This window comes from Perca fluviatilis, chromosome 4 (genome assembly GCF_010015445.1).
Source record: "Perca fluviatilis chromosome 4, GENO_Pfluv_1.0, whole genome shotgun sequence".
NCBI lineage: Eukaryota > Metazoa > Chordata > Actinopteri > Perciformes > Percidae > Perca > Perca fluviatilis.
Window position 1 is genome coordinate 38758605 of NC_053115.1, and position 27015 is coordinate 38785619.

At 42.7% G+C, this 27015-nt stretch overlaps 1 protein-coding gene across 4 annotated transcripts in view; it reads left to right on the forward strand.

Moving 5' to 3' along the window:
• rbpjl (recombination signal binding protein for immunoglobulin kappa J region-like) overlaps positions 1–25454 on the forward strand; it is a 49892-nt gene extending 24438 nt beyond the window's left edge. For all 4 annotated transcript variants that reach the window (XM_039798639.1, XM_039798640.1, XM_039798641.1 and 1 more), the window contains 10 exons: positions 6299–6433; positions 6844–6914; positions 8231–8346; positions 10481–10655; positions 11603–11740; positions 13218–13330; positions 17747–17887; positions 18110–18265; positions 19190–19293; positions 24925–25454. In XM_039798639.1, the coding sequence (XP_039654573.1) occupies positions 6299–6433; positions 6844–6914; positions 8231–8346; positions 10481–10655; positions 11603–11740; positions 13218–13330; positions 17747–17887; positions 18110–18265; positions 19190–19293; positions 24925–25228 (1453 nt within the window). In that variant the 3' untranslated portion in view covers positions 25229–25454. The remainder of the gene's footprint in view (positions 1–6298; positions 6434–6843; positions 6915–8230; positions 8347–10480; positions 10656–11602; positions 11741–13217; positions 13331–17746; positions 17888–18109; positions 18266–19189; positions 19294–24924) is intronic.
• The last annotated feature ends 1561 nt before the right edge of the window (positions 25455–27015 follow it).

Consider the following 27015-nt stretch of genomic DNA (forward strand, 5'->3'; position numbering starts at 1 on the left):
CTCTTCACCATGCATCCAAATGAAGTTTAGATTACGTTGCCTGGCAGAAAGACAGGAACAAAATGTGCCGCAAATGATTTTCAAAAGTTGTAATGTTGAAGTCTTGCGGTTTGCACGTCAAACATTAAGAAATCAGGACTGACTGAAGAATAATGTAGCTCAAATATCAATATCAACACTGTGAGCCGTGTCGACCTGAGCAGAAATCTAGAGAGGATGTTTGTGTGATTTAAAAGACAGATTGTAGTTTAACCTGTGTGTTTGGATAATTTAGTTTGCTGCTTGTGGTGCCACTGTTAATAGACAGCTTTTAAGGTGTAACCAGCAGGTCAGTTTTTTCAGTTTTAAAGAAGGATTAAACCGCTGAAAAGATGGTCTTTTCAAAAGAGACGCAAATAACGAAAATAAAGCGCGTTTAGATTTGACGCTAAAGGATACTTTTAGGCTACATTCACACCGCAAGTCTTAATGCTTAATTCAGATTTTTTTGCTTAGATCTGGTTTTTTGTTTGGCTGTTCACATTGCCTTTTAAAACTGTATCAGATTCCAGTGTGAACTGTTTGCGGTTTTCGAACTGACCCGCATGCCCAAAAGAACAATAACAATAACAATGACATCAGACGCAGCACGCTGTTGCATTAAAGTTAGGGAGGTTATGCAGGAAGCATTTGCGCTTTTATTTCAAAAAGTTTGTGTAATGGCAGCCGTAACGTTAATGAGCATACACTAATTAGGTCTAACACCTCACTCTCCCTCCATTGACTTGCTCTTTCAACTGTTCTCCATTTTGTAGGCTTAGTCAAGTTTTTAATGTTACTGTCTGTGTCTAGGTCTTAACTCCCGCCGGCGCATCATTGTGACGAATGTCGATGTAGATTGACGTAAAAGTCGCATCAAATCTGCCTTGGTTGTTCACACTGCATTGAAAAAATATCAGACCTGGGTCTGATTTAGTCAATCAATCAATCAAATGTATTTATAAAGCGCTTTAAAAGCAACCAACGTTGCACAAGGTGCTGTACAGAAATCCTTTAAAACATTTACAACATCTAACATTTAAAACATGAAAAAGTATCACAGTACAAATCTGAAAGTAAAAACGCACCATCTTAAGACGAGCAACTGAAGTGGCACTGAATACTACATATAGGGAGTTACAGTAATCCAACCTAGTGGTCACAAAGGCATGTATTACTGTCTCAAAGTGCTGCCTAGTAAGAATCGGCTTTATTTTGGCTAACTGCCGTAATTGGAAAAAGCCTGCTTTAACCACTGCCCCAATCTGTTTGTCAAGCTTAATATTGGAGTCAATTTTAACCCCTAAATTGGTAACGGTTGGCTTGACATATTGAGCCAAGGGACCCAGATCGACAAAAGGGGTCCCAGTGTGGACACCAAAAACCATCACTTCCGTTTTTGTTTCATTAAAACTTAAAAAGTTAGAAGCGAGGTGAGGTGACGACAGCTAACAACTACTTAAATTTAGGGAAAAGAGTGTAGTTTGGTTAAAACACTCCCGGGGGAACATCAGTTAGAAGACTGGGTATTGTAAAACAGGAAACTTTATTTTTTTATTGATTCTTTTTTGTGTTTCCTGGGTGAACGTCTTTTGTTTTCAGGACACAAACTCCCCTCCACCTGCTTGAAAGCGTTGCGTTTAATGGCCCATCCGTCCACCCCGACCTCCTCCCTACACGGTCCACAGCGCTCTTATACAGCAGCAGTCAATGTGGAGCATACAGTGATAAATACATGGAATTTATACAAATTACAGGGCTTTACTTTTAGTAGTTATATGGTACGAATAGTTCATGGTAACCACCTAAAGTATGCCTGAATGTCTGATTCCTGCATTACACTATTCAATTCTTCATCTGTTTTGATTGTTGTGCGGTGAGGAGCCTCCCCTGTCTCCATGGAGGCAGGGATACAAAGAAATGCGGAAGTACAATCTGTAGTTCGAACAACAGCAATAGAGCCAGCAAAAGTTGGCTGATTTCTTTGAGCGGGGAGCTGTGGGTGATGGGAACATGGAGACAATTAAAACAACAAACTGCTCCTTTAATATCCCCTTTTTAATCATTTGTCGATCACTGGTTTTTATTTTTGACACACATCCGCTGCTGGATGAACAGTTCAGCGGTCTTAGCAGGATCCATCTTACACTGTGATGTTAGAGACCAAGGCAAAGATACTCAGTTGCGGGTCCGGGTGAAACTTTTCTCCCGGTGCCGCATTTTAGAAATACTTGAAGAAAGGTTGAAAATGTTTCCACAGAAAAGCTGCAGCCACATTTCACTGAAACTGAAGATCTTTGTTGTGACTTCACGAGCAGACGAGAACATGGGCCCTTGTTGTTTTGGCCCTGACCCAGCTGGCCTCTGAATGTCAGATCAGTCGTGTTCTCTGTGTGTTGTGACTGTGCGACGGTCGTGTTATTGGGCTGTCCTTGTTAAAACCAGCCCCCTGCTGCTTTTAGAGTTATGTCACGTCCTTGTTCTTGCATTGACTTGCATAGGATTTGCAAAATAGAACTTGTTTTTTATTTTGAAAGGACTTTATGGGCTATAGGTCTAATATCCTGCAGAGCGTTTACATCTTTATGTGTTGCGTTGAAAATGGTTTAAAGGAATAATTATTTATGCGCTTCTTGCTGAGAGTTGGATCTTTAAATAAATCCCATTCTCGTGTCTGTACAGTATGTTAAAGGCTAATGCCTGTTAGCACGACCGGTCACATGACAGTTAAGGTTAGCAGCCTTTAAAGTTAAATTTAGCCGAGAAAAGAGGACCGGTAGCGGGCTACAGAGCACCGTGAGGTGACAGTCATTTCAGTGGCCGTTGCCATTAAGTTTAGCCAACAACAGGTGACTGTCCTGCGGCAACGACGGTTCATTTTAGAAAAAAAAGATTGTGGTTTAGGTTAAAACACTGGCCCCCTTAAGTAGTAATCCCGGGACACAAACACGTTCCCTGGGTGAAAGTCTTGTGTTTTCTCCTTAACTTCTTCCGGGACATGAACTTCGCTTTACCGTTGGAAAGCCCTGTGTTTTAGGAGCCAAACATCCACCGTGACCTCCTCCCTAGAAGATCTTAAACACTCTTGTACAGCAGCAGTCAATGTGCTGCTGACTGAATTCTTTACTTTCGTAGCTATATTACATGTTTGAATGGTTCATGAGAACAGCCTTGAGTCATACCGTACAGCACTGTCGAGATAGGTCTGGCAATGCAAGACCTGTCCAAAGGCAACGTAATCCACCTACCAGCATCTAAATGACGTCACTAATTAACATTATTGTGCTACGAAAATCATTTCGACAAAGTTTTATTGAGGCGTTAATCCTGTTTCATGCACTCATTTTAGAACACTTTTTTTGTCATCAGCCACAAAATTCGGGAGCGTGCCTATGTTCCCACAGCCCTATGTTCCCACATTTCTAAGATTTTTTTCCAAAATTAGGCCCTATGTTCACCTAACCCTAACCCTTGAAGGGAAATGTAGGAACACAAGACCTAATTTTGAAAAAGTCCTAGAAATGTGGGAACATAGGGCTGTGAGACTATTGGGCTGGGGGACCATAGGGCTGTGGGAACATAGGGCTGTGAGACTATTGGGCTGGGGGACCATAGAGCTGTGGGAACATGGGGCTGGGGACCATAGGGCTGTGGGAACATGGGGCTGTGGGAACATAGGGCTGTGGGACGGGGAATGGGGCCAGGCATAGGCTTAGTGGGGGAACATGGGCTGTGGGACCATAGGGCTGTGGGAACATAGGGCTGTGGAGGAACATAGGGTGGGGGGACCATAGGGCTGTGGGAACATAGGGCTGTGGGAACATAGGGGTGGGGACCATAGGGCTGTGGGGAAAAATAGGGCTGTGGGGAACATGGAAGGCTGTGGGAAACAGGGCTGTGGGACAATAGGGCTGTGGGAACATGGGGCTGTGGGACCATAGGGCTGTGGGAACATAGGGCTGTGAGACACATGGGGCTGGCGGGGGACCATAGGGCTGTGTGGGAATTCCATAGGGCTGTGAGACTATTGGGCTGGGGGACCATAGGGCTGTGGGAACATAGGGCTGTGGGAACATAGGGCTGGGGGACCATAGGGCTGTGGGACCATAGGGCTGTGGGACCTAGGGCTGTGGGACCATAGGGCTGTGGGAACATAGGGCTGACCCCCAAAATTCTGCTACATCTTTTCTTTCTCTTTTTCTTCTTCCTCTCATGTCAAAAGTCTTCATTGTGAGTAGCATTCCAGCGTCCGGGCACACACCCCGGGGCAGTAACTCCTCATTACGTCGTTACTGCAGAGTACAAACACAGCTAATGTGACAGCTGCTATTGTTAGCAGAGCTACACGGGGGCCGCTCGGTCTGCTGATGTTTCTGTTCCTTCGCTCGTGTACCTGCTGTTCAGTTGAACTTTGGAAATCTAATCGCACAGATGAGTTTGCAGAACAGGTTTCATTTTGAATCAAATCACCAACAAACAAATGTCAAATTAATTGCTCAAACTGTGGAATGAATACAGCATCGAGCAAGACTTACAGACCTTGATGACAGGGTCTTTTTGATCCAGTAGACACATGAGTAGAAATGTCATATTTCTGTCAGTTTAGAAAGAGATAGTCTGAATCGACATAAGTTCATTTCCAGGATAATCATATAACGTAATGTGGGTTGCTTTTGTCTTACTCCGTTCTCTTATGGAAACATCAACAAACTTCGAGCTAGAAAATGTTCCACCAAAACAAGCCTCTGTCGCTGCGTCCTGAGCTTAGAGCCGCCCAAGACCATTGGGATTGGTTTAAATAAATGCAAACAACCCGGAGAGTTTTTTTTTCCTTCTATCCCAGAATGCATCTGTGGTGTAGCCAGACCTTACTCCACAGCGCTGTGGAGATAGAAGCAGGCAATGCGACTAAGAAAGAAAGAACTTTATTTATCAATCTACACTGACATGTAATTTTGCGCAAACCTCTCTTTATACTCAGAGCACAGACATGTAATTCAGGAGGGGTCAACCCTTGAAGCAGTTTGGGGGTTGGTGTCTTGCTCAAGGGCATCTCGGCAGTGTCCAGGAGGTAACCTGCCACTCTCCATACTTGGTCCGTATGGTGACTTGAACCGGCGACTCTTCTCTTCAGTTCCTAAGCCAGTGGTCACGTTACAACCTGTCCGTTTACTCACTCTTCACTTTGTCTTTCTACAGAAGTGAAATATATATTAAATACAGACAGAAGGAATGTGTTGCTTTTTGTGTTAGAATTAAATCGCAGATGCACAAATCTATTTAAAAAAAAGTATTCTACACTAATGACAAGTGAAAGCATGGATGATTTCATTCATTTCACAACTGCCTTTGGTCCCAGTTAGTTGTTGCAGATGTTATCTGCTGTTCACCTTGTTGTCAATCTGATGTCTCTGAAGACCTTTTGTTGTAAATTTGAATAAATTAAGGAGACAAATGATGGAAAGAATAATTAACATGTCCCAGATGTATTGACTCTGAAGACCCGTAGACAGGTTTTCTGGTACAGTAACTAATCATGTACTTCTGCTGTAAAATAATTTAGCAGATTTGTTTTTATTCGTAGAGAATTGTCTGGTCGGTAAAATGTGTCTTTATTTATACACTGTGACTTTGTGTCTCCGGTGTCAGTCCCAGTAATAGAACACGTCCAACATATAAAATCTTCTTCCATTGTTTAATGGGTCGCTAATGCAGTGTTAACTTATCAGAAACTATCTTTGGCACGTCTTTATTTATGTCTCACTGCGACAAAGTCCATTATGAAGATATTTGGAGTGATGACTGTGAGTCTGAGATGCTTTATGATAACCGAGAAGAAAACTGAAAAGAAACTACGGTAACACTTTACTTGAAGGTATCTACATAAGAGTGACATGACAGTGTCATGAACTCATGACACTGTCATGACACAGGAACCCTAACCCTAACCATAACCCTAACTTGTCATAACAAAAACCTAATGACACTTACTAAAAGAAGCGTTATGTCATAAACGTTTATGACTTGTTTATAATGTTTATGACACGTTCATGACAGTGTCATGTCACTCTTATGTAGATACCTTCAAGGAAAGTGTAACCGAAACTACAGTAAGACTTCTTCATTGGCTAAGACCAACGTCTACTGCAGTTAACTTGTGTTTCAGTCAGTGTTCTTTACAGGGAAACACATTTTTTTTGTCTCACCATTTTAACCCACGAACACAAATACAATATATATTCCTGCTTGTTTGTGACTGATAACATTTCTGTCCAATCAGGAGCCTGGACCTGGGGTTTCAAGGCTCCCAGTTACTGGGACCAACAAGGGAACCAGTAAGAGAAGCTCACGCAGACCAGAGTGTCACCATCCTGCACGCCAAGGTCGCTCAGAAGTCCTACGGCACCGAGAAAAGGTTTGATGATGCTTCTGAGGACAGCTTTTCAGACAGTTAGCTGAATAAACATGAAAGAAATTTTAAATATACTCACTTAAAAAAAAAAAATGTTTTAAAGCTAGTTCAAATGTTAGTGTTATTTTCTTTTTCCAAACTCCAGAGTTGAGTTTTCATTGAAACAAAAAAACAAGTGTAGTCTAACCATATTTTAATGTTCATTAATTGATAATTCAGTGTTTCCTCTATGTTGATTGTGTAGTGGCGGCCCACAATCGCAAAATTTCTGCCGCCACGGTATCAGAAATAGGGCAGACGCACAATGTTGTTCGGACAGACCTGCCCCCACTGCTAAAAAAAAACCCTAAAGGAAACACTGTAATTGATTCTGTATTTTACGTAATAAGTCTGAACTATTTCATGACTCACAGGTTCTTCTGCCCACCTCCTTGTGTTTACATCAGCGGCCATGGATGGAAAGTCATGCAGGACCATCTGAAAGGTGAAGACAAAAGTCGAGTTTAGAAGAAAACACTGAATACAGCTCTTTGTACGGCGCCTCTAAAGGGACACAGGGATTTTTTCCCCCGGTGTGCACGAGGTACTTTTCTAGTGCTCACCAGAAACCATTCTAAGGCTAGCAAAATGATGCTAACGAAGTACTGCTAACATTATGTGCCTAAAGTTCACATTTCACATTCACAGCATGAAATTGGTTAACAGTTACCTTATCAGCTTCAAGTTTGTTAATGACAATATTAGGTACATTTTGTTACATTTTTTCATTTTTAGGAAGACAAATACCACCTCGGCAACCATTCTGACTGGTTATCAGATACTTTATTTGTATAGCACCTTTAAAAAATAATAGTTTACAACGTGCTTTGACAGAGGAAACAAAAGCACATACTAATGAATACTTTCAAATTAATACATTTTATTAAATTAACAGATGATAGGGTAAAAAGACGATAATAAGACGACATCACATGAAAGCAAATCTATGAAAATGTGCTTTAAAGGACAAATCTGGCGGAAAATGAACCTAGGGGTTAATAACACATGGGTATCGAGTTGACCGTTCTCTGGGATATGTTTTCATTCTAATCAAATGTGACCACTTTCATGCAAACCGCTAATTAGCTTATAACGCTAGTCGTCGGAGCAAGGGTAAAGTAAAAAGAAATCGCTATTTCTACACCACTAACAAGGCTCAAAATAGCACCACACTTCCACGGTAGCATAATGAGAGTCCCTACATGTAAGTGTACAGACAGTTTATTAAAAAGATAGTTTATAAGTACTATTCATGTATACAGGCGTGACTGTTTTCCCAAGATGGCACCCGCCTGTATACTGTATCTTTCTAAACTATCTTTTATCTATCTTTTCGATTAGCATGAAAACAAATCCCAGAATGTTTGACTCTATGTACATATGTGTTATTAACCCCTAGGTTCATTTTGCGCCGAACTTGTCCTTTAAGAAATTATTAAGTATTTACTGATTCAGAAAGCCTCACCCCCTTGGGCAGTTTGTTCAAAGCCGTGGAGGCCTGATGGAAACGGCACGATCACCTCTTGTTTTGAGCTTAGAATATGGATCAGTAAATTTATAGTTGGGGGCTAGACCCTGACGAGCTTTAGAAGTAATCAGTCAAATCTTCAAATCAATTCTAAAACAGACAGGGAGCCAGTTCCAGAAGTGAAGCTAGGATAGGAGTGATGTGATGTAGCCTTCCTCTGTTCCTCCCTTGTCTTTCTCCCCTTTTCATCCCTCCATTGTTATTTTTTCTCTCTTCCTGTCGTCTCCCTCCAGCGGCTGGCTGCGGAGACTCTGTGTATCGAGTGTGTGGTTACATGTGTCTGGACAGCTCCAGTCAGTCTCAGGCCGACACATTCAAACTGGTCTTCGATGAGCAGCCAAACTCCAGGGTGAGAGCTGTGTGTGTTTGTGTGTGTGTGTGTGTGTGTGTGTGTTTGTCTGATGTAATGCCATGTGCATACCTGTCTGCTGTGTGTTTGACTGTTTCAGTCTCCAGCCCGTCTGTCAGATCCCTTTTAATGACGGAGAGACAGCAATTTTCTGGAAGTTTAAACTGGCCTTTGTCCCGGCTCAATTATCCCTTGAATTCCTCTCCAAACATCAGGAGCTCTACTGAATCCACAGTCCTCCTTTTTGTAGAATTTATAGCTTTATAATGTCAACACATTATGTTTTCTGTCATTTGAGGTAGTTCTGTTCAAGTGTTGATTTTTTTTTCTGATCAGTTTGGTTTTTATTAGTTATTTGATGCTATGAAAACACGCTGAAACGTCAGCTGGGCTTTGATACCGCGGCTGCAACGCTCGATCACTACTGAGCAGACTCTGGCACCAAAACGATTACATTACTCCTCTTCATCCCCTATGGGACATAAGGCTTCAATGAGCACTCTCCATTGCGTTCGGTCCCTGGCAGCATGTTGGGCCTCTCCCCATGACAGGTTCATCTGTTCCAGCTCTTGTGTCACAGTTCTGCGCTAGGTGGCTTTGGGCCTCCCAGGTTTTCTTTTGCCAGGTGGTGTCCATCTTAAGGCGACTTTTTGTGATGCGGTCCTGCTCCATCCTCAACACATCGTCCTAGCCGTCTCAGGTGTCTGTGTGTAATCTCCTTGGTGATGCTCCGGCTTCCCATTTTTTTTGTACAGTTCATTGTTGGAGATCGTATTAGGCCAAAAAATCTGTCATATTCGTCAAGAGGCATCCATTTATCATTTACAAAATGGCAGCGATGTAACCGTGAGATTCTGGCTTCACTTTTGTATAGCGGGGGAGTGGAGACGCGTCGTCCATCTTTATATTCAGTCGGTGCTGTGGAGGAGGACCCTAAACTGCTGCTGACCTCAGAGCTGCAGTCTGTTGTGTCTGTTTCAGTCTGTTTACCCAGACGGGACAATCGCCTCTTTTATTACAGTCTGCTGTTGACACTCTGTCTGACAGTAAACTACCCTGCTGTAAACCAACTGTGTGTGTGTGTGTGTCTGTGTGTGTGTGTGTGTCTGTGTGTGTGTTCACTGGCCTCTTCCTTATTTACTGAGAAGGAGAAACAGACTTTCTGCATCCCTGTACAGTGTGTCAGTCAGCACATCTTTCAAATGCTCAGGAGAAATCACCAGACTCTTGTTATTATTAGTTTTCAGTTTGTGTGGTTATTGATAAGAATCACAGTCTCAGTTATATATTTCCCATAGACTGTAAAAATAACCGACGTACATTTATTGACGTCACCCATTGGTTTTGTGGGGGTCAGTCCTGTGTTCCCACAGCCCAATGGTCCCACAGCCCTATGTTCTCACATTTCTAAGAATTATTTTTTTCACTGAAAATCAGGCAAATATACAGAATTTTCGCGGCGCAAGATTCAAATCCGACCTGCTGCCCTTTGCTGCGTGTCATCCCCCATCTCTGTCCAAAAAAGAATTAGGCCCAATGTTCCCACAGCCCTATGTTCCCACATTTCTAAGATTTTTCTTAAAATTAGGCCCTAAGTTCGGGTTGGGGTTACATTCCATCTGTAGTCCATTGCTACTGGATAATAGGTTGGGTGTAATTGGCTACCAAATTGGGAAAAGGGGGATAAAATCTGATACAAATTTATGAAAAAGGAAATGTGGGAACATAGGGCCTAATTTTGGAAAACAAATCTTAGAAATGTGGGAACTGTAGGAACATAGGTGCTGTGGGAACATAGGGCCTAATTTTCAGTGAGAAAAAAAGTTCTTAGAAATGTGGGAACACAGGCACGCTCCCGTCCACAGTGTTAGCATGGTTAGCATTGCTGAGCCTCTGTCCTGACTGACAGGTCCTAAAGCATCCCCTGCTTTATCGTCTGTTTTAAAATGAATGGGACCATCATTTACAAAATGAACATCCTGCTGTATTGAAGAAGACTTGAATCTCCTCTGTGTTTTATTAACACAGTTTTGGTCAGAAGTTTTCCAGACACATCCTGCTCTCCATCTCTCCCTCTCTCTCTCTTTTTCTCTCTCTCTCTCTCTCTCTCTCTCTCTCCGTCTTTCTGCTTCAGATGTTTGCCTGTGCCAAGTCCCTGTTCATCTCTGACCAGGACAAGAGGAAACACTTCTGCCTGTTGCTGCGACTCTTCTTGGGCAACAGACAGGAAGTGGGTTCGTTCCAGAGCCGGATGATCAAAGTCATCTCCAAACCCTCCCAGAAGAGACAGTCCATGAAGAACGCCGACCGTGAGTCACGTTTCTGTGTTGTTTTTTTAAACGTTCAATCCAGCAAATTGATTTTATTATTTAAGAGCTGCCTTTTTAGGGTCATATTAATATTAGGGATGTAATGATACGATTCTTTTCACAATTTCAAGTTGACGATACGTTTTTCTTAACAGAATGAGCTGAAAAATATTCCTTTATTTATATAAACTGTGCAAAAAAAACAGATGTGTCCTCTAATCAAAAGTGCAACTCAAATTGATCTTAAATAATAAAAATTTTATAATTTGATTTTTTTAAACAAATCTCATATTAAATCTTTATCTCAACCAGTTGAAATCTTGAAATCGATTTTTAAGCGAGTCATGATACATTGTCACATGATTCTGGTGCTCAGTCTCTATTTTACTTCTGTGAAAAAACTCAGATACTGGTCTCAGATTTGACTGAGTGATTGATTCGTTAAGTGTCAGGACCAATTTGAGTTTGAGATCTTTTTTGGGGGGACGTTGTGGCCGGTCCTCACTTTGGGACAGACCTTCAACCCTCAAGTGCCATTTGAGGGTTCACACTTGGTTTTAAATGGTTTAAATTCAGGTTCTCATTCACTGTTTGTACTTATACTGACGTAAAGTAATGCATAATTTAGTAATAATAATTTTCTATATAACCCAGGTAATCTGGGGTTAGGCATTCAGGCATTTACTGTAGTTACGATGGTTAGGGTCAGGGGCACAGGAATGCATTATGTCAATGAGTGTCCTCACAAGTCTAGAAAGACAAAAGGTGTGTGTGTGTGTGTGTGTGTGTCCAACAGGTTGCAAATGAGGCATCAACCAATAAAATGCACATTCTTGCAGTCAAGAAAGGGGACTTTGTCATACTGTGTGTGTGTGTGTGTGTGTGTGTGTGTGTGTGTGTGTGTGTGTGTGTGTGTGTGTGTGTGTGTGCGCGCGCGTTTTTTCCAGTGTGTATCTCATCGTGCTCCAGAGTAGCTTTGTTCAACCGTTTACGCTCGCAGACGGTCAGCACTCGTTACCTCTCAGTGGACAGAGGAGCTTTTATAGCCAGCGCCAGACAGTGGACCGCCTTCACCATCACCCTGGGTATGTGTGTGTGTGTGTGTTGTGTGTTTGTGTGTGTGTGTGTGTGTGTGTGTGTGTGTGTGTGTGTGTGTGTGTGTGTGTGTGTGTGTGTGTGTGTGTGTGTGTGTGTGTGTGTGTGTGTGTGTGTGTGTGACTTATGCCACACTGTAAAGGTCATTGTGTGATCAGTCTTTCCATAAATTCCCTTTAGTTTTTACATGCCACGCTATATTCTTATTTTTTGTGCTGTACACATAATCACACAGTGGTGTTGGCATATGATGTTAATGCAGAACATTTTCCCAACAGTACACATATTAAGCTTCTTCTGCTTAAAATTAGCAGCTTGTTTGTTCAGTTCAGCCAAAATCTCTGCCCCCTCCCTAACAGTGACGTAACAGGCAAGACTCTGCGTCTGTTACGTATGTTGACCCCCCCCTCACTGTTGTAATGCGAGTATAAAAAGCAGAACACTGGCTGACTGTAGCTCCACTTTGTGCCTCTCACACATAACTTCTGGTAGCGAGACGCGATCAAGAACAAGATTCATTCTTCTTCTGGGGCAGTAAACACTTTTTTGACCCATCCATCCACCCCGACCTCCCCAAGCCAACTGTCTTGGATTTTGTTATGCATCAAAAACAAAATGATATATTATATGAAGCAAAGGAACTAAATGATAAGCAATGTATCGACCCAACTGAAAGTGAATTTCTACAACCATAAAAGATCTTTATTTACTGTCTCTAAGCCAATTTTTACAATCATTTATTATGAACCCTGTCATGGACGGGTGACCTGTGTGTACCAGCGTGTACCTCACATCTTACCCAGTGCATACTGGGAAAGACTGCAGATCTTCACTGCCCTGAAACTAATTAGCTGCCAAGAAAATGAATAGATGGGTGGATGCAAACGAGACAATTTCAGACATGTTTGGGTGTGTTTTTTCAGGAGTCACTGCTTTTATAAAACATCTTAGATTCTTCATTTTTCTCAAATATATACAGTATATACATATCTGTGGAGTCAACAGTACAGAGCCTTTGACTAAGACACTGAAACAGGGATGAACAGTGAACGCGTTACCTTCCAGTCACTAGACGGCGTCTCTCGCCACCCGGCCAGCCGGAATAAATACAGTCAGTGTGCGAGCAGCGATTCCCTCAAACGCGTCTGGAAAAGTCTGAAGATCTGAGAGGTTATTTATTTAACACAGTGCCCGGTGTGCACGGACCTCCCACCACCAGAAACCCAAACCTCATTCATTCATCCATCTGCACGCTCTCCTCTCTACTATCACCACACACACACACACACACACACACACACTTCTGTTGGTAGAAAAGTAGGCCAAAGTAGGAAAAACTTTTTTTAAGGGAAAAGCTTTGTGTGTGTGTGTGTGTGTGTGTGTGTGTGTGTGTGTGTGTGTGTGTGTGTGTGTGTGTGTGTGTGTGTGTGTGTGTGTGCGTGCGTGCGTGCATGTGTGTGTGTTTAGTGCAGGAGCAGCATGCTGACCGAAGGGACTTTGTGCCGAGCGAGGGCTTCATCTGTTACGGCCGTGTGGTCCAGTTAGTGTGCACTGAGTCTGGAGTCGCTCTGCCACTCATGGTAAGACACAAACACACACACACACACACACACACACACATAAATGTACAGTAATTTACTCTGGAGTCTATGAGACCAGGACATCAATTATTTTATAATAATATAATTATTTAAATGATTAAAGAGGTAAATGCAAATCTTGCATTTACCTGCAAAACATAATGATAGAGATAAAATGACCTGGCAAAGGTCCGCAGTGATGAACTTTCCTCGCTGTTATGAGCTGTTTGGACCAATCAAATTGTCAGGGCGGGCTTTATACGATGACGGACAGATGATCAACAGTAACGTAATCAACCACCAAAGAACGCTCGGTTTGAATTTGTTTACAACACAGATGGCTGCCGCTGGAGAATCGAGATGTGTAGATGCCGCCATCGCGTCTATTATAGAAGATATCGACAGCGCATTCATTTTAAAAGAGGAACAGAGAACCGCGATCAAGGCATTTGTCGATCAGAAAGATGTTTTTGCCGTCCTTACGGGATTCTGCAAAAGTTAAATTTATCAGATTGGCTGTGGGTCTATCCAATTGAGTGCAGAGGCATTTTCTTTCCTGGTTGGGTTGAAACACGCCCCATAATCCCAGCCCAGTGGAGCAGCATCAGACTCAGATTCTGACTAGAATCTGAGTATGACCACGTCAGGCTAGAAACTTGCTGCTAGATGCACCACACAGCCCAAATGTTTCCAGGGGACACTAAACTACTTATTACTAGATTGTCAATTCAGATAATCTGACGAAATATACACAATTACAGCAAGATATCTGCAATAATAGCATGTGACCAAAATGTTGAAATTAATTAACAGCACTGACAGATTCATATCTGACTTGAATAACTTCAGAAGCCACAAACCATGGCCACAACAAGCGTGTCCCAGCCGCGTGCATTACTTTTTAGTTTCCCTTGTAGCACTTGCAGCACGTTTCTGTATTTAGTTGTTTTCATTTTCATTCTGTTGAGCTCTCAGGCCATCGGGACAAGGGGGCGACTGTTTAGGACGAATCAGCGTCAGGTTTTAGTCCTTTTTTGAAGAGAAATCCTGTGATGTTGTTTCACCCAGCAGGAAATCTCCCTCTCCTTGTCTGTGTAGTGCAGTGTTTCTCAAATGGGGGTACGTGTACCCGTAGGGGTACTTTAGAGGACTGCAGGGGGTACGTGAGGTATTTAACTAAATGTTTAATAGTTACAAGGCTGTTGTCCAGAACATTGTTCCGCTTTATCTAAACTTTTTTTTTTCCTACCAAAAATGTGACATTTGTTGGTAACACTTTACTTGAAGGTATCGACATAATCGTGACATGACACTGTCATAACTATGACATGACACTGTCATGAACGTGTCATAAACAAGTCATAAAACTTTATGACTTCTGTCATTATGTGTCATTCGGTTTCTGTTGACATTGTTTGGGTTGTCTTGATTATGACAAGTTGACATTAATCAAAGTGACATAACCAGAAGTTGTCTTGGTCATGACAACTTGACATAATGTCATCCTCTTTAATGTCAAGTTGTCTTAATAAGGACACTCCAAAGAAATGTATTGTCAAGTTGTCATGACAAATACATCTTCTGGTAATGTTACTTTGATTAATCTCAAGTTGTCATAATCAAGACAACCCAAACAATGTCAACTTGTCATGACAAAAACCGAATTACACTTTTTTTTTTTACATGTTTATGACTTGTTTATAACGTTTATGACACGTTCATGACAGTGTCATGTCATGATTATGTCGATACCTTCAAGTAAAGTGTTACCCATTTGTGTCACCTTCTTTGGACATATTCTTGCCTTCCTTCCTTCTACTTTTTTCTTGCTTTTTTCGATGTTATGTCACTGTTTTTGAGGTTTTTGATACTATTTTCGACCTTTTCTTGCATTACTTCCTTCCTTCTTTCAGTTACAAGGCTGTTGTTTAGTAAATCTATCGCTGACAGCGCTGTACTGTTCCTCTTTATATAGACTTTTTCTTTCTACCGCTGGTCCATGGTACATGGCTTAAAGAAACAATTCAAAAGGGGTACATTATAGAATAAAGTTTGAGAACCGCTGGTGTAGTGCTACGATGGTGCAGGGTGGGGTCGATCCTTCTTCCAAAAAGTAATAAAAGTAATTGTGTCATCAAAGAGGAGCCCCATACCAAGAGAGAGAGAGAGAGAGAAAAAGCCTCTATGAGTGAAGCTGTCTGGTCTGATTATACACAGCGTTAAGGACCAATCACCACTCTGACCCTCTATGTCTTACAGATGTGTGCCTGTGCAGCTGTTACATAACCCGCTAATCCCCAAAAACGCTGTTATTGCTGAGCGTGACCTCCACTTTAAGTTAAACTTAGACCGCTTAGCAGAAGCCTTCGCAATCCGCTGACTCCTTCTCCTCCTCACCTGCTGTCATAACAAGCTCCTCCGCTGCACGCTACACCTCCATGTGTTTTTGTGGTCGAGGCCTTTTTTCGCTGCACGCTTTGCTGCATCAGCAGCGGTGAAAAGACTTATATGCTACTTCATGTAGAGGTTTAGATATCCTGCGTGCGGTGCAGTAAAGGGTGTGTTTGAATGAGTTAATACATAGGATTCAGGCTCAAGGTCTGGAGATACCAGAAGTGATTTGGCGTGAAACCTCCAGCGATGTGCAGACCATAGGTGCTGATTTATGTTTTCCTCCGTGGGTGCTCACGGGTGCACACCCTTTAAAAAAAAAACCTTAGGAAATGGACAGCGGCCGACACGAATATCAGTTTTCATCAGACTCACCCTGGGTCTGGTTAATTAAGTCGCCAAAATACCCCTGCGAATCAAATCCCCTACTTCACCGTTAAGCCACTAAACCTGTATCTCTGTAACCTGTGTCTCTCTCTCTCTCTTTCTCTCTCTCTCTCTCTGTCTGTCTCTCTCTCTCTCTCTCTCCGCGCACACCGGTTCTGGTGGTTGATGAACGCAAATATGTGCTGATTAGCTCTCATAATGGGCCGGATGGGTAGCACACTGCCATGAGTTCATGACGCTAATGTCTGATTACTCCACATTTTCATTGTGATATTTTGTGATTACATTCTGAATCTGCAACGTTCTCTGTTAGGTAAATGTAGTAGTACAATGTCTTCCTCTGATGTAGACATAGCCTACACTGTAAGTCAGTAGTAGGCTATACAGTGGAGTTGCATATGAAGTGGATTGGGGTCCTTCTGTAAGTCATTTTGGGGAACAATTTGGTTTTGAAGAATTCTACAAGCAGCCATACAATAAGGCCAAGTAATCACCTGTTCCAAACAGGCACATTTTCAACGGGCACTGCACTAGTTAATTTTAAAAGAGGAAGAGAGACCCGCGATCACGTGTGTGTGTGTGTGTGTGTGTGTGTGTGTGTGTGTGTGTGTGTGTGTGTTGTGTGTGTGTTTTTTTTTTTTGTGTGTGTGTGTGTGTGTGTGTGCGGCGCTCAGCTCCTCTTGTCCTCTCACTCATTGCCACACCCGTCCGCACGACACGGAAACTGCCGCCTCTGCTCTGCTCTGTCGAAGCCTGCCTTTGACTCGCAGCTTCTGTGACGTCTGTCTCCGTTGCTCTGATTGGTCGTGGGTCTATCCAGTTGAGTGCAGAGGCATTTTCTAACCACAGCCCAATGGAGCAGCATCAGACTCATATTCTGACTAACCCTAGGAATCAATAAATGTGATTCCTAATTATGTCTTTTTGTGTATGTTTCTCAGAGGGACGATGCCCTCCTCTTGATCTGTGATCAGCTTTCTTACAGACGCAAATTAAAAAGCAGCTAATATATATATATATATATATTATACAGGACTTTAGGGTGTCCATACTCTTTGGATTCCTACCAGTCATTCTCTCATCTCTCATCTCTCTCTCTCTCTCCTCTCATTTTCTGTTTGTCTTTATACCATCAGCTGTCCAATTTAAAAAAAAAAAGGCAAAAATGCCACCAGCCCAAACATCCCTCTAATAGCAGACAATGTCCTCTTTTAGTGGGACAACAGTGCGGGCGTGTCAGTCCAGACTGAAATGTCTTAACAACTATTTGATGTTCGTACATAGAGGATGAATCTTATTGGCTTTTATCATATTAATTATATGTGTGACACATCTAAGAGCTCCTTATTTCATGACAATATCATTTTGAGTATACAGAGGACATTATATTTCCTGAAGTCCTGAAAAGTCAAGTCGACTAACCGGTCGTTTTGGTCTTTAGTCGATTAGTCATTTTTTAATGCTTTTTCAATGCAGTTATTGACTAATTTCCAAGAAGCACATCTCTGGTAAAACACAAGATCTAAAGTGGAGCTTTTTGCATGATTCTTTGTAGAGAAACTCCGTTACCCAGATCTCTGTTGATTTAATCATGTTTGTCAAGTGAGAGTATTGATCTGGTCTGGTTCGTGTCGGCAGGTGATCCGTAAGGTCAACAAGCAGCACGCCATCTTGGATGTGGACGAGCCGGTCTCTCAGCTCCACAAGTGCGCCTTCCAGTTCCGAGACGACCCACACTCCTACCTGTGTTTATCCAACGACACCATCATACAGCACCAGGTCACACTCCCTCTCTCGCCCCCCTCTTTCTGTCCCGCTCTTTATCTTCACTCCCTCCTTCTCTGTCTCCCTCTGCCCTCTCTCACTCTTATCTTTTCAGTTTTTCCTCTCCAAACAAATCTTCCATCCTTACCTTCCCTTATCTCTCCACTCCTTCCTTTTTTTGTCTTCCCTTCCCTCTCTTCCTCCCTCTGTTTCTTCCTTTCCTTCCCTTCCCTCCAGGCCCCGTCCAGCGGCAGAGACTCGGGCAGAGTGGTGCTGAACGACGGGTCCTGCTGGACCATCATCGGAGTGGAAGCGGTGGAATTCACCTTTAATCAGGGTCCCGCCTGCATCCAGACCCCAGTTACTCCTTTTCCTGTTCTGACCGGGTTAGAGGTGAGTTGGGCAGGTACCAGGACTTAGACCAGGGTAGGGTTGGGTATCGTTTGGAACTGAACTTAGCCCGGCCGAACAGGTACTTTTAAAACGATTCCGATTCCTAAACCGATTCTTGATAAACTGAAAAATTACATCAAAGAAAGGCTCTTTTATAGAGCATAGGAGAAACAATAAACTAGCAGAGCAAGTGTAATATGTTTACTAGCGATCACGTGCAGTGAATGGTTGATATGCTTTTACGTCCGTTTTGGTGAGCCCAGAGAGAAAATATGGCATTTTAAAAGTAGCCTACATTTACGGTAGCTAGCAAACGGTCGACTACAGAGAAAGGGGGATAAACTCAACTAGCAATGGCCGACTGCTCATTGAGCTCTGTAGCCGGCATCACGTGACCGGCCGGCTGTCGCCTAATTTTGTTGGATATCATATCAATTCGTGTGCATAAATCTTTGTACGATATTGACAAACCCGTTCATGAGAAAATTGTTATTGTTATTGTAATCGTTAAATGTCGATTAAATAGACTGTTTACCTTCATTACAAGGCTCAAGTGAAAATTTGCAAAAATGCCGAAAATGGCTCTTTTCATCATCAAACATAGCAAGATTAAAGCGCCACTCCACACAGATTTATATTAATTTAAGCACAAAAAAATCAACCTCCAAAGACTGACATCCAGTAGATAATCTGTCACCATCATTACCTTTATTTGTTTAATCAAAGGTACTTCATCACCATGTGGTAATGTGAGCAGTTGAAAAGCAAAACGAACGTGTGTGTGTGTGTGTGTGTGTGTGTGTGTGTGTGTGTGTGTGTGTGCGTGTGGTGTGTGTGTGTGTGTGTGTGTGTGTGTGTGTGCGTCGTGCGTGCGTGTGTTGTGTGTGTGCGTGTGTGCGTGTGTGTGTGTGTGTGTTCCTGCAGGTGAATGGTGGAGGGCACGTTGCCATGTTGGAGATCCAGGGAGACAACCTCAGCCCTCATCTCAAAGTGTGGTTCGGAAACAGCGAGGCGGAGACAATGTTCAAGTGAGTTAACAGGAGACAGAAAGACAGAGTGTGAGAGGAGATTTATTAAGTTGAGCAGATGGTTAAGAAGTGACAATAACTCAGGAGCACCTCAATTTGAGCATGTGCAAGTGACATGTAACAAAGATTTAACACAGCTTTCAACAAAACATTACCAGAGTCACGTTGGCTGTTAAAGTGGAATCCCAGAAGAATCCTAGAAGTGATGAGGGGGAGGCAGGGGCTGTGTCTCAAACCGCCTACTTGCACACTTCAAACACTTAGTTTTAAGTATATAGTGTAGATAACGCAAAAGGTCAGTGCACTGAAAGTACCCGGATGACCCCCTAAAAACGTTCAAGAAGTTCAGTGTGGAACGATGGACCCTACTCGCACTAAACGGGCGCCATCTTGACTACAAAGCAGAAGGGGAGGGACCAGGGGTGTGGGCAAGTTTATATTGCATGCTCCACACCCTTGACCGGCAGCTGATTGGACGAACGCGTCACGTGGGTCTGGCTGCTCCCGAATTTCACAACCGACCATAATGGCGGCTCGTTCAGAATACGATCTGGTATTCTTTCTTTCAAACTCTTGCTGAAACCGGTCGGGAGAAGAGCAAAAACATCTTTTCCTCCGAGAAAAGCCTCCAGTGCCGTTTTTTGCTCTTCTTTCAATGAAGGAATACTTTCTAATTCAGATTAAACTTGCGCGATAGCTACGCTCATCTCATCCATGGAAGCTGCCCTGTTGTTTAGACTGAACAGTCGCTTCTCGTTGCGTCCCACCTAAACCCGCCTCAAAACCAACGCTGATTTGTCGGTCGTTTTGTGAACGGATCCAAATTTTCTCTATCTCAAGATGCCAGACTGATCTGCGAGTGGAAAACTGGAGCTCGCCAGATCAGGACAGTCTCACGAGGCTGGTGTGCCAGGTTCCCAAGATTACTAAGAACGGTTTCTCCCTTTGATTTTGGTCCAAGCAAAAGTACCTCTGTTTTGTCATCATTTAGCTTTAAAAAAATTGTTGCTCATCCACTGATTAATATCAAGCTCATCAGTCATCAAACAGACCCTGATAGGATTCATTTGGGAACTGTATGTGTGTTTATGGTTTTCAGGTGTCGGTAAACCTGAAGAAGAAACTCCCCAGAAACCAAACATGAGCGAAAGAAATCTAAACCGGTCTATTAACAAGCGTGCAGTACAGTATTAGCTGCAGACACTCGGGCCAACAGTTATCATTATACTTTTATTGGTCGTCTGTTGTCTGGTTGCTTTTTATAGCTGGTGGAAAATACTTTGCTGGGGGAAAATACTTTGTGTCCGACTATTTAACACGTCTCGCTCCAGATCTGACAGAAGATGATGATTCTTTTGATGAACAAAAACCTGTAGTTGTTGAAAAAAAACTTGTGAAACAATATATGCATTCTTTTTTGTCTGTTTGAGTTTTTACCTACAGTCATGGAAGAAGAAGTACTCAGATTCTTTAAGGAAGTCATGTAAATAATACTCCTTGATGAGTAAAAGTCCTGCGTTTAATATCCTCCTTAAGTAGCCTACAAGTGAGTTTTCTTGCTGTGTAGTGAATATAGACTTTAAAGGAATAAACTTTAAAGTGTTAAATTTGAGAATGGAATTCGCTGTTTTTTACCCGTGTATGACAGTGACTGCGTGAGTAGCTTCTGTGTAGGTGGATTTTTGCTTTCACAATCAGTTTGGGGGCCCCACTTCTTTTATTTATGACTGTTTGCTCTCATGCTGCTTTACCACAGAGGCTCCAGGTGTAGAGCGGAGCAGCACGGAGGGCAAATTAACGTTTTCGTCTTTTTTTAAGTGAGAGCGCTCACGTCTGTGAAGCTGGCTGCTCATAAACGTTCGTTTTATGACAAATTAAGTGGCACTTCCACACCAAATATTATGTTACCAAGCAGGTTGAACCCAAATTATATTTCATTTGACCCAGAATTTGAAAGCAGTTATTTTGTTTGTTGAGGAATTTCAATAAAGAACAACAGACTTGCAGCATGTCGTCCTGCAGAGGTCTGTCGTTTTAGGAAAATATGTCTGGCTTTCAGTTAGGGAAGACCTCGCCAATAAGTTTGATGTTTAACTCACGAAATGTAACATTATGTCAAAAATGTATCCACTCATTCGGAAAGGGAAAGCTGCTTAGCTTAGCTAACGGGGAAACCCAGCTCTGTCGGAACGTTGTAAAATCTGTCTTTCAGCACGTCTGAAGTTCTCTGACACGTTCTATCTTGTTTGTTTAATCCCAACTATAGCCGTCCGTAAAAAGCTAACTTTCACCCTCGTTTCCAGTCTTTATGCTAAGCTAAGTCCACAGACGGTCCGGCCAAAACACAGGTCTTTCCATTTCCATTTCCATTTTGAATGGTGGTAGTGCATTTGAAAACACATCCAGCTCCTATTTCGAATAATCTGTACATTGAACAGTGTGGAAAACTTTGGACAATAAACGTATAAGCCCACTATACTACTCATTTCAATTTGTTACAATAAATCACATTCTAATAGTCTACTGAAAAATTTTACATATTAAACTTGTTCCGCTCTCCATCCAACTCACTAGTGTTTGAATGATGTATTTCTGTCAAAGTTATGTTTTTATTTATTTAATTTTTTTGTCACAATTTTTAGGCCTAAATTGAAAAAAGTTCGGAAATACTTTGCACTGTATACTGTGGCGGTGGATGCCGAAGAGGGGAGCCGATAAAAACCAATGACGATTCAAATGTTTCAGCGTCTTTATTCTGTTTCAAAGAGTTTTATTATGGCTTTGTTTAGAGACTGATGCTGCGTTCCAGACACAATCTTTAGCCCGTAAGTTACGACTTCAAGTCACGACTCACGACTTGGTAGCGTTCCAGGCAAAGTCACGACTAACCCTTCTAACTAGCGTTAGCTAGCGGCCACCTAACGTTGATGTTAGCTAGCGCTAGCTGATACTAGCAATTTCTAGTCTGCGACATTTTTTGGGCTACATTTAATAAACATAACCTGTAGTAGTACACAATTGTATGTGTATTGTTTTGATTACAATGTGCGGAATTACTTTACGTTGCCTATTTATGTCTATTTCTATTTCTCACCATTAATCACCGCCGTCTGTATAGCATCAACAGGGGTCGCCATTGTTGTTTCTGTGTGTGTGTGACGTCAAAACCTGTTACTGGGAGTAGAACCATCTGGTACGAGTTCACGGGGAATAAGTTACCTTGTTTGTTCCAGGGTACTTTCACGGGTAAAGGTTGTGAAAGGTTTCCTGGAACGCAGCATGAATCTCCTCATTTGTTCGGGACTCTGGACATTGTTAGGGATAGAAGGTGGGCAGTTTTCCCAAACAAGTTTGACTAAAAATATTCTCGACAGTTATGACATTCAACTTACTGAACTTTCCTACTGAACTTACCTGCATTCATCCGTTTAAGAGTCAGGAGCCAAGCCTTGACCTGAGAAGCATAAAGGGGCTTATGTTATATTCAAAAGCCACCGAGAGAAACTCGGCTCGGCTTCCAGGGAACAATCCTCTCTCTAACTCTTGTGCGGGGGGGGTCTGTAAGTTACCGGAGGGCCGCGGCAGCAGCTTGACATTCAGGCATCTCTTATGACGCGTCATGGATCAAAACGACCTCTCTGACGTCAGAGTCCACCTCAGACCCCACACCTAAAGTGCTGAGGCATCGTAAGTCAGGGTCTCTGGCTAGGAGCGGCTCGCCCACCCGCTTCTGCAAATATGCCTCCCGTCAGCAGCGGCTCGGCAGCGTAGAGGAAAGCCGTATTTATTTAACACAGTCATCCACAATGTGCTGTTTGTACGAGGAGCTGCAGCCAATTAGGAACACAATCCCCCGCTGCCATGCGAGCCAGAGGTATAGTGTCTGTTTAAATGAAATACATATACACACATATATATATATATATATAAAAGAGCATTCAAGATTTCTGCTGCTCGTGTTTCATATCAACCACAGAACTACATGTATGTTTAGTCTGTGACATAACCCTCTAATTATTTATATCCTTAGTTTATTTTTCAGTCTTTTCACTGTTGTTATTGTTGCCCCTCAGTCCTAAGTTTCAGAAAAGTCAACAGAAGTGCAGATTAAATGACCAAAACCAATTGTCAACTGGCAACCTTTTCTGTACTAAACGAAGGTCTACTTAGACAGTGTATGGGAGTTTCTTGCAACTTTTGACCTACTCGTCCCCCACCAGTCTCATGTTATGCATGTTAAGTATTTTTCTGTTCTGATGTCCACATTGTTAAACATTGTCTCGTCCGTTTGTGTAACCCTCATGTTATCCTCGTGTCAAATCTGACCCGATTTCAAAGTTTCTATATCATAAATTTGGGGTACTTTTAACCAAAATTGCCCCAAAATAACATGGATGTTTCCATAAGACGCTCTTCACAAAGGAAATTAAGGATCAGATGTCTATTTTTATAAAATTTTGGGTGTTGTATTCAATTTTATAGCATTATCCTGACTAAACTTTGACAGATCTGTGATTATCCATAACCTTCATTCCTCTGATCTTAACCATTAGTCAAAATCATTCATAATTTCAGCTTTTTTCTAACACAGAAGTTAGAAGATTTCATAAAAATGAGGTTTATTGACCATGAATTCCAAAAAATAGGTGTAAAACTAATGCAAATAACTAGGTCTAGTGGTGAATATACTTATTAATGTTAATGGCAAAAATGTTGAAATAAGCGGCAAAAACACCCAGGAGGACAACACAAGGGTTAAAATAAACAAAAAAAAATGTATTTTTGCTGCTGAGCTGGTAGGGAACGGTGGATGTATCAGCTGAAAACATTTACCTGATGAGAGCGGTGAGAGTCAACCAAAAAAATGTTATGAAAGACATAAAGCTCTCTAGCGCTGCAGTCAGGTGATGATTCTATGAAATATATTGATTAGCGTAGTTTTCATAACTGTGCTTACTTGATTCAGAACATTTTTGTTTACCGTTTCCTCTGGTCTTTAAAGTCGAAACCACCAGTTTCACCCCTGGAACAGCCAGTGTGTTGAGTCAGGCCCACAGGAAGTGCGCCGGGCTTTGAGGCAAATTGAACATAGCGGCCAAAACAGTTGAATTACACCTCCCGGCCCGTCATGTGATGCCCTCTGGCTCAAAGAGACTTTTTTCACTTAGACTTACATGGAGAAGGAGACATCTGTAATAACGTCACAAACCCCGCGAAATAAATAGTCTCACTATCAGACTTTGATCCATTCGGTCAAATAACATTTGGAAAGTCTAGAAGAGCCACACAGTTAAATAATTTATGGATGGTAGAGGTCTATAGTGCGCCTGCTTTATGGGCTGCATAGTGCAGAAGCAGCGGCGATTTTTCGGGTCATTTTTGGCTCCATGGCAGCTTCAAACGCCACTAAGCAACTCTCACAGGAATGACCAGGGCTCCACCTCGATCACTGTATCCAGTTGTTGTTATACATCCATGGCATTGAAGTGAAAAATAGGAAATACGTCAACTGTAGGATGCTGATGGCTGCCATTGTAACATTTACTTTGTCCGGTTGAAATTGAAGGATCTGTGTTCCAGGTCGACCCAGCACCACCACATTTTTATTACATCTTGTTTTTTTCCTCCCAGGTCTCCCAAATCTCTGCTCTGCGTCGTCCCCGACGTCTCCGCGTTCAGCGACGGCTGGCGCTGTCTGCGGCGCGTCATCACCGTCCCTCTGTGTCTCATCCGATCGGACGGCCTGATCTATCGCACGGCCTTCAGTTTCACCTACACCCCCGAGCTCCAGCCGCCGCCGGCATCCATCCGGGGGGCGTCAGGAGGAGGGAAAAGAGAGGGAGGGATGGAGGGGGACGAGCACGACGACAGCCTGTTAGAGACCATCCACCAGGAGTTCACCAGAGCCAACTTCCACCTCTTCATGCAGAGTTAGCTCATTGAGTCCTCAGGTGAATGTTGGGAGCAAAAGTCTGATTATAAGCAAGAAACGGTTTTGGATGAACGCTGGTCTCGTGTCAATGAACTGTGTGCAACTTTTGCCCCATTCTGAACTACCGGAATATCAAGGTTTATTTATTGTCACGGATAGGGTTGCACAATGAAATTCAGTTGTAGTCCCTTTATGTTACACAATTAAAATAAAAACAAACAGAACTGTGTTCCTTTTTGTGCATATTTTGAATTTGCATCAGGAAAAATCCGAGCATGGGAGCTGATCGCTCCTCCGCTCAATATCGCTCCGTGTCTTAGTCTCGTGTTGCCAGATCTACTCTATCTCCACGCGCTGTGGAGTAAGGCCCGGACTCAGCGACTGTGGCTCTGCAAAATATAAAAATAGGAATTTGTTTTGGAGAAAGCAAAGCCTGACATCCATAGTGTGAGCCACGCTGAAATGTACTTCTGTTGAGCCAGACTACTCCGAGCTCAACTAAGACTTCACTCCGCTACTGCTCGAATCCCTCACCACTCGCTACAAATAAAAGAAATAAAGCTGTGTTGTTTTATTTATCAGATGAATGGCGCCCATCCTCCAAGAGCTTCACGCCAAGAGGTCGGATACAGAGATGGGCTCGGGCAACCTTCAAACTAATGGTGTGAACTGTAGTGGAGCGAAATTGGAGTGGGTTGGAGCGAGAGATTAGGCCCAGAGGCTCCAACATTATTAAAATCGGCTCCATCCAAAATCCTCGAGCTTCCCACTTGTTCGCGCTCTGCTCCATTAAACCCTCTAAAGAGTTCTAGAGAGCTATAGTGTGATCAAGGATGTTGTTTCTGAAGAATGGACACGCGAGCTGAAGGCCGAGTGTTGTTAGAGACAGCAGCAGCTTCCCATTTTACATTACGTTACCTGTCATTCTATCCAAAGTGACTTATAATTGCTATATATGTCAGAAGTCGCACACCTCTGAAGCAACTAGGGGTTAAGTGTCTTGCTCAGGGACACATTGGTTGACCTATCACAGTGGGAATCAAACCCTGGTCTCCCACACCAAAGGTATATGTCATATCCACTGCGCCATCACCTCCCCCCCCCACCATTTTATCCTCTGAGAAACAGCGGTCAGCTCAATATTCTGTGAAAAGATTGTGTGTGTGTGTGTGTGTGTGTGTGTGTGTGTGTGTGTGTGTGTGTGTGTGTGTGTGTGTGTGTGTGTGTGTGTGTGTGTGTGTGTGTGTGTGTGTGTTACAGCCTCTGTAACTGTTATGTGTGTTTAGCGGTAAAACAGCAGCACGAGTTTCTCCCAGAGGATCCCTCTGAATGTTTTCAATCACTTTACCATCCAAACTTTGGTGAGTGACGTAACTATTAAAAGAAAAAGATTCTCTGCAACGTTTGTGAAGTTAAGAGAGAATCCAAACGAGAATCCGATACGAGCATACCTCACTCAACAAAGTAAGATAAGTTTAGGACAAGAATTTTGAAAATGCTGTTGCATGAGGCCCAATATACGGTATATTTCAGTAGTTCATCATCAGATCAGGAAACTGATAAACGTGTGCAGAACCAAAATCTTTCCCAGGCCAGAGCTGCTAGGGCTTTGTGTCAGGAACAAGGAGGTCCATTGTATTCTGTTTTGTGCTGCCTGTGATCTTCTCCTGTACACATTTATTAAACCGAAGACCGCGGAGCACAGTGATGACAGAAATCCTTTGGCTCACGTCCATTTTGCGCCTTAAAGCCCTCCTCCTTCTTCTGTTAATCCAATTATTAAAGTGTCT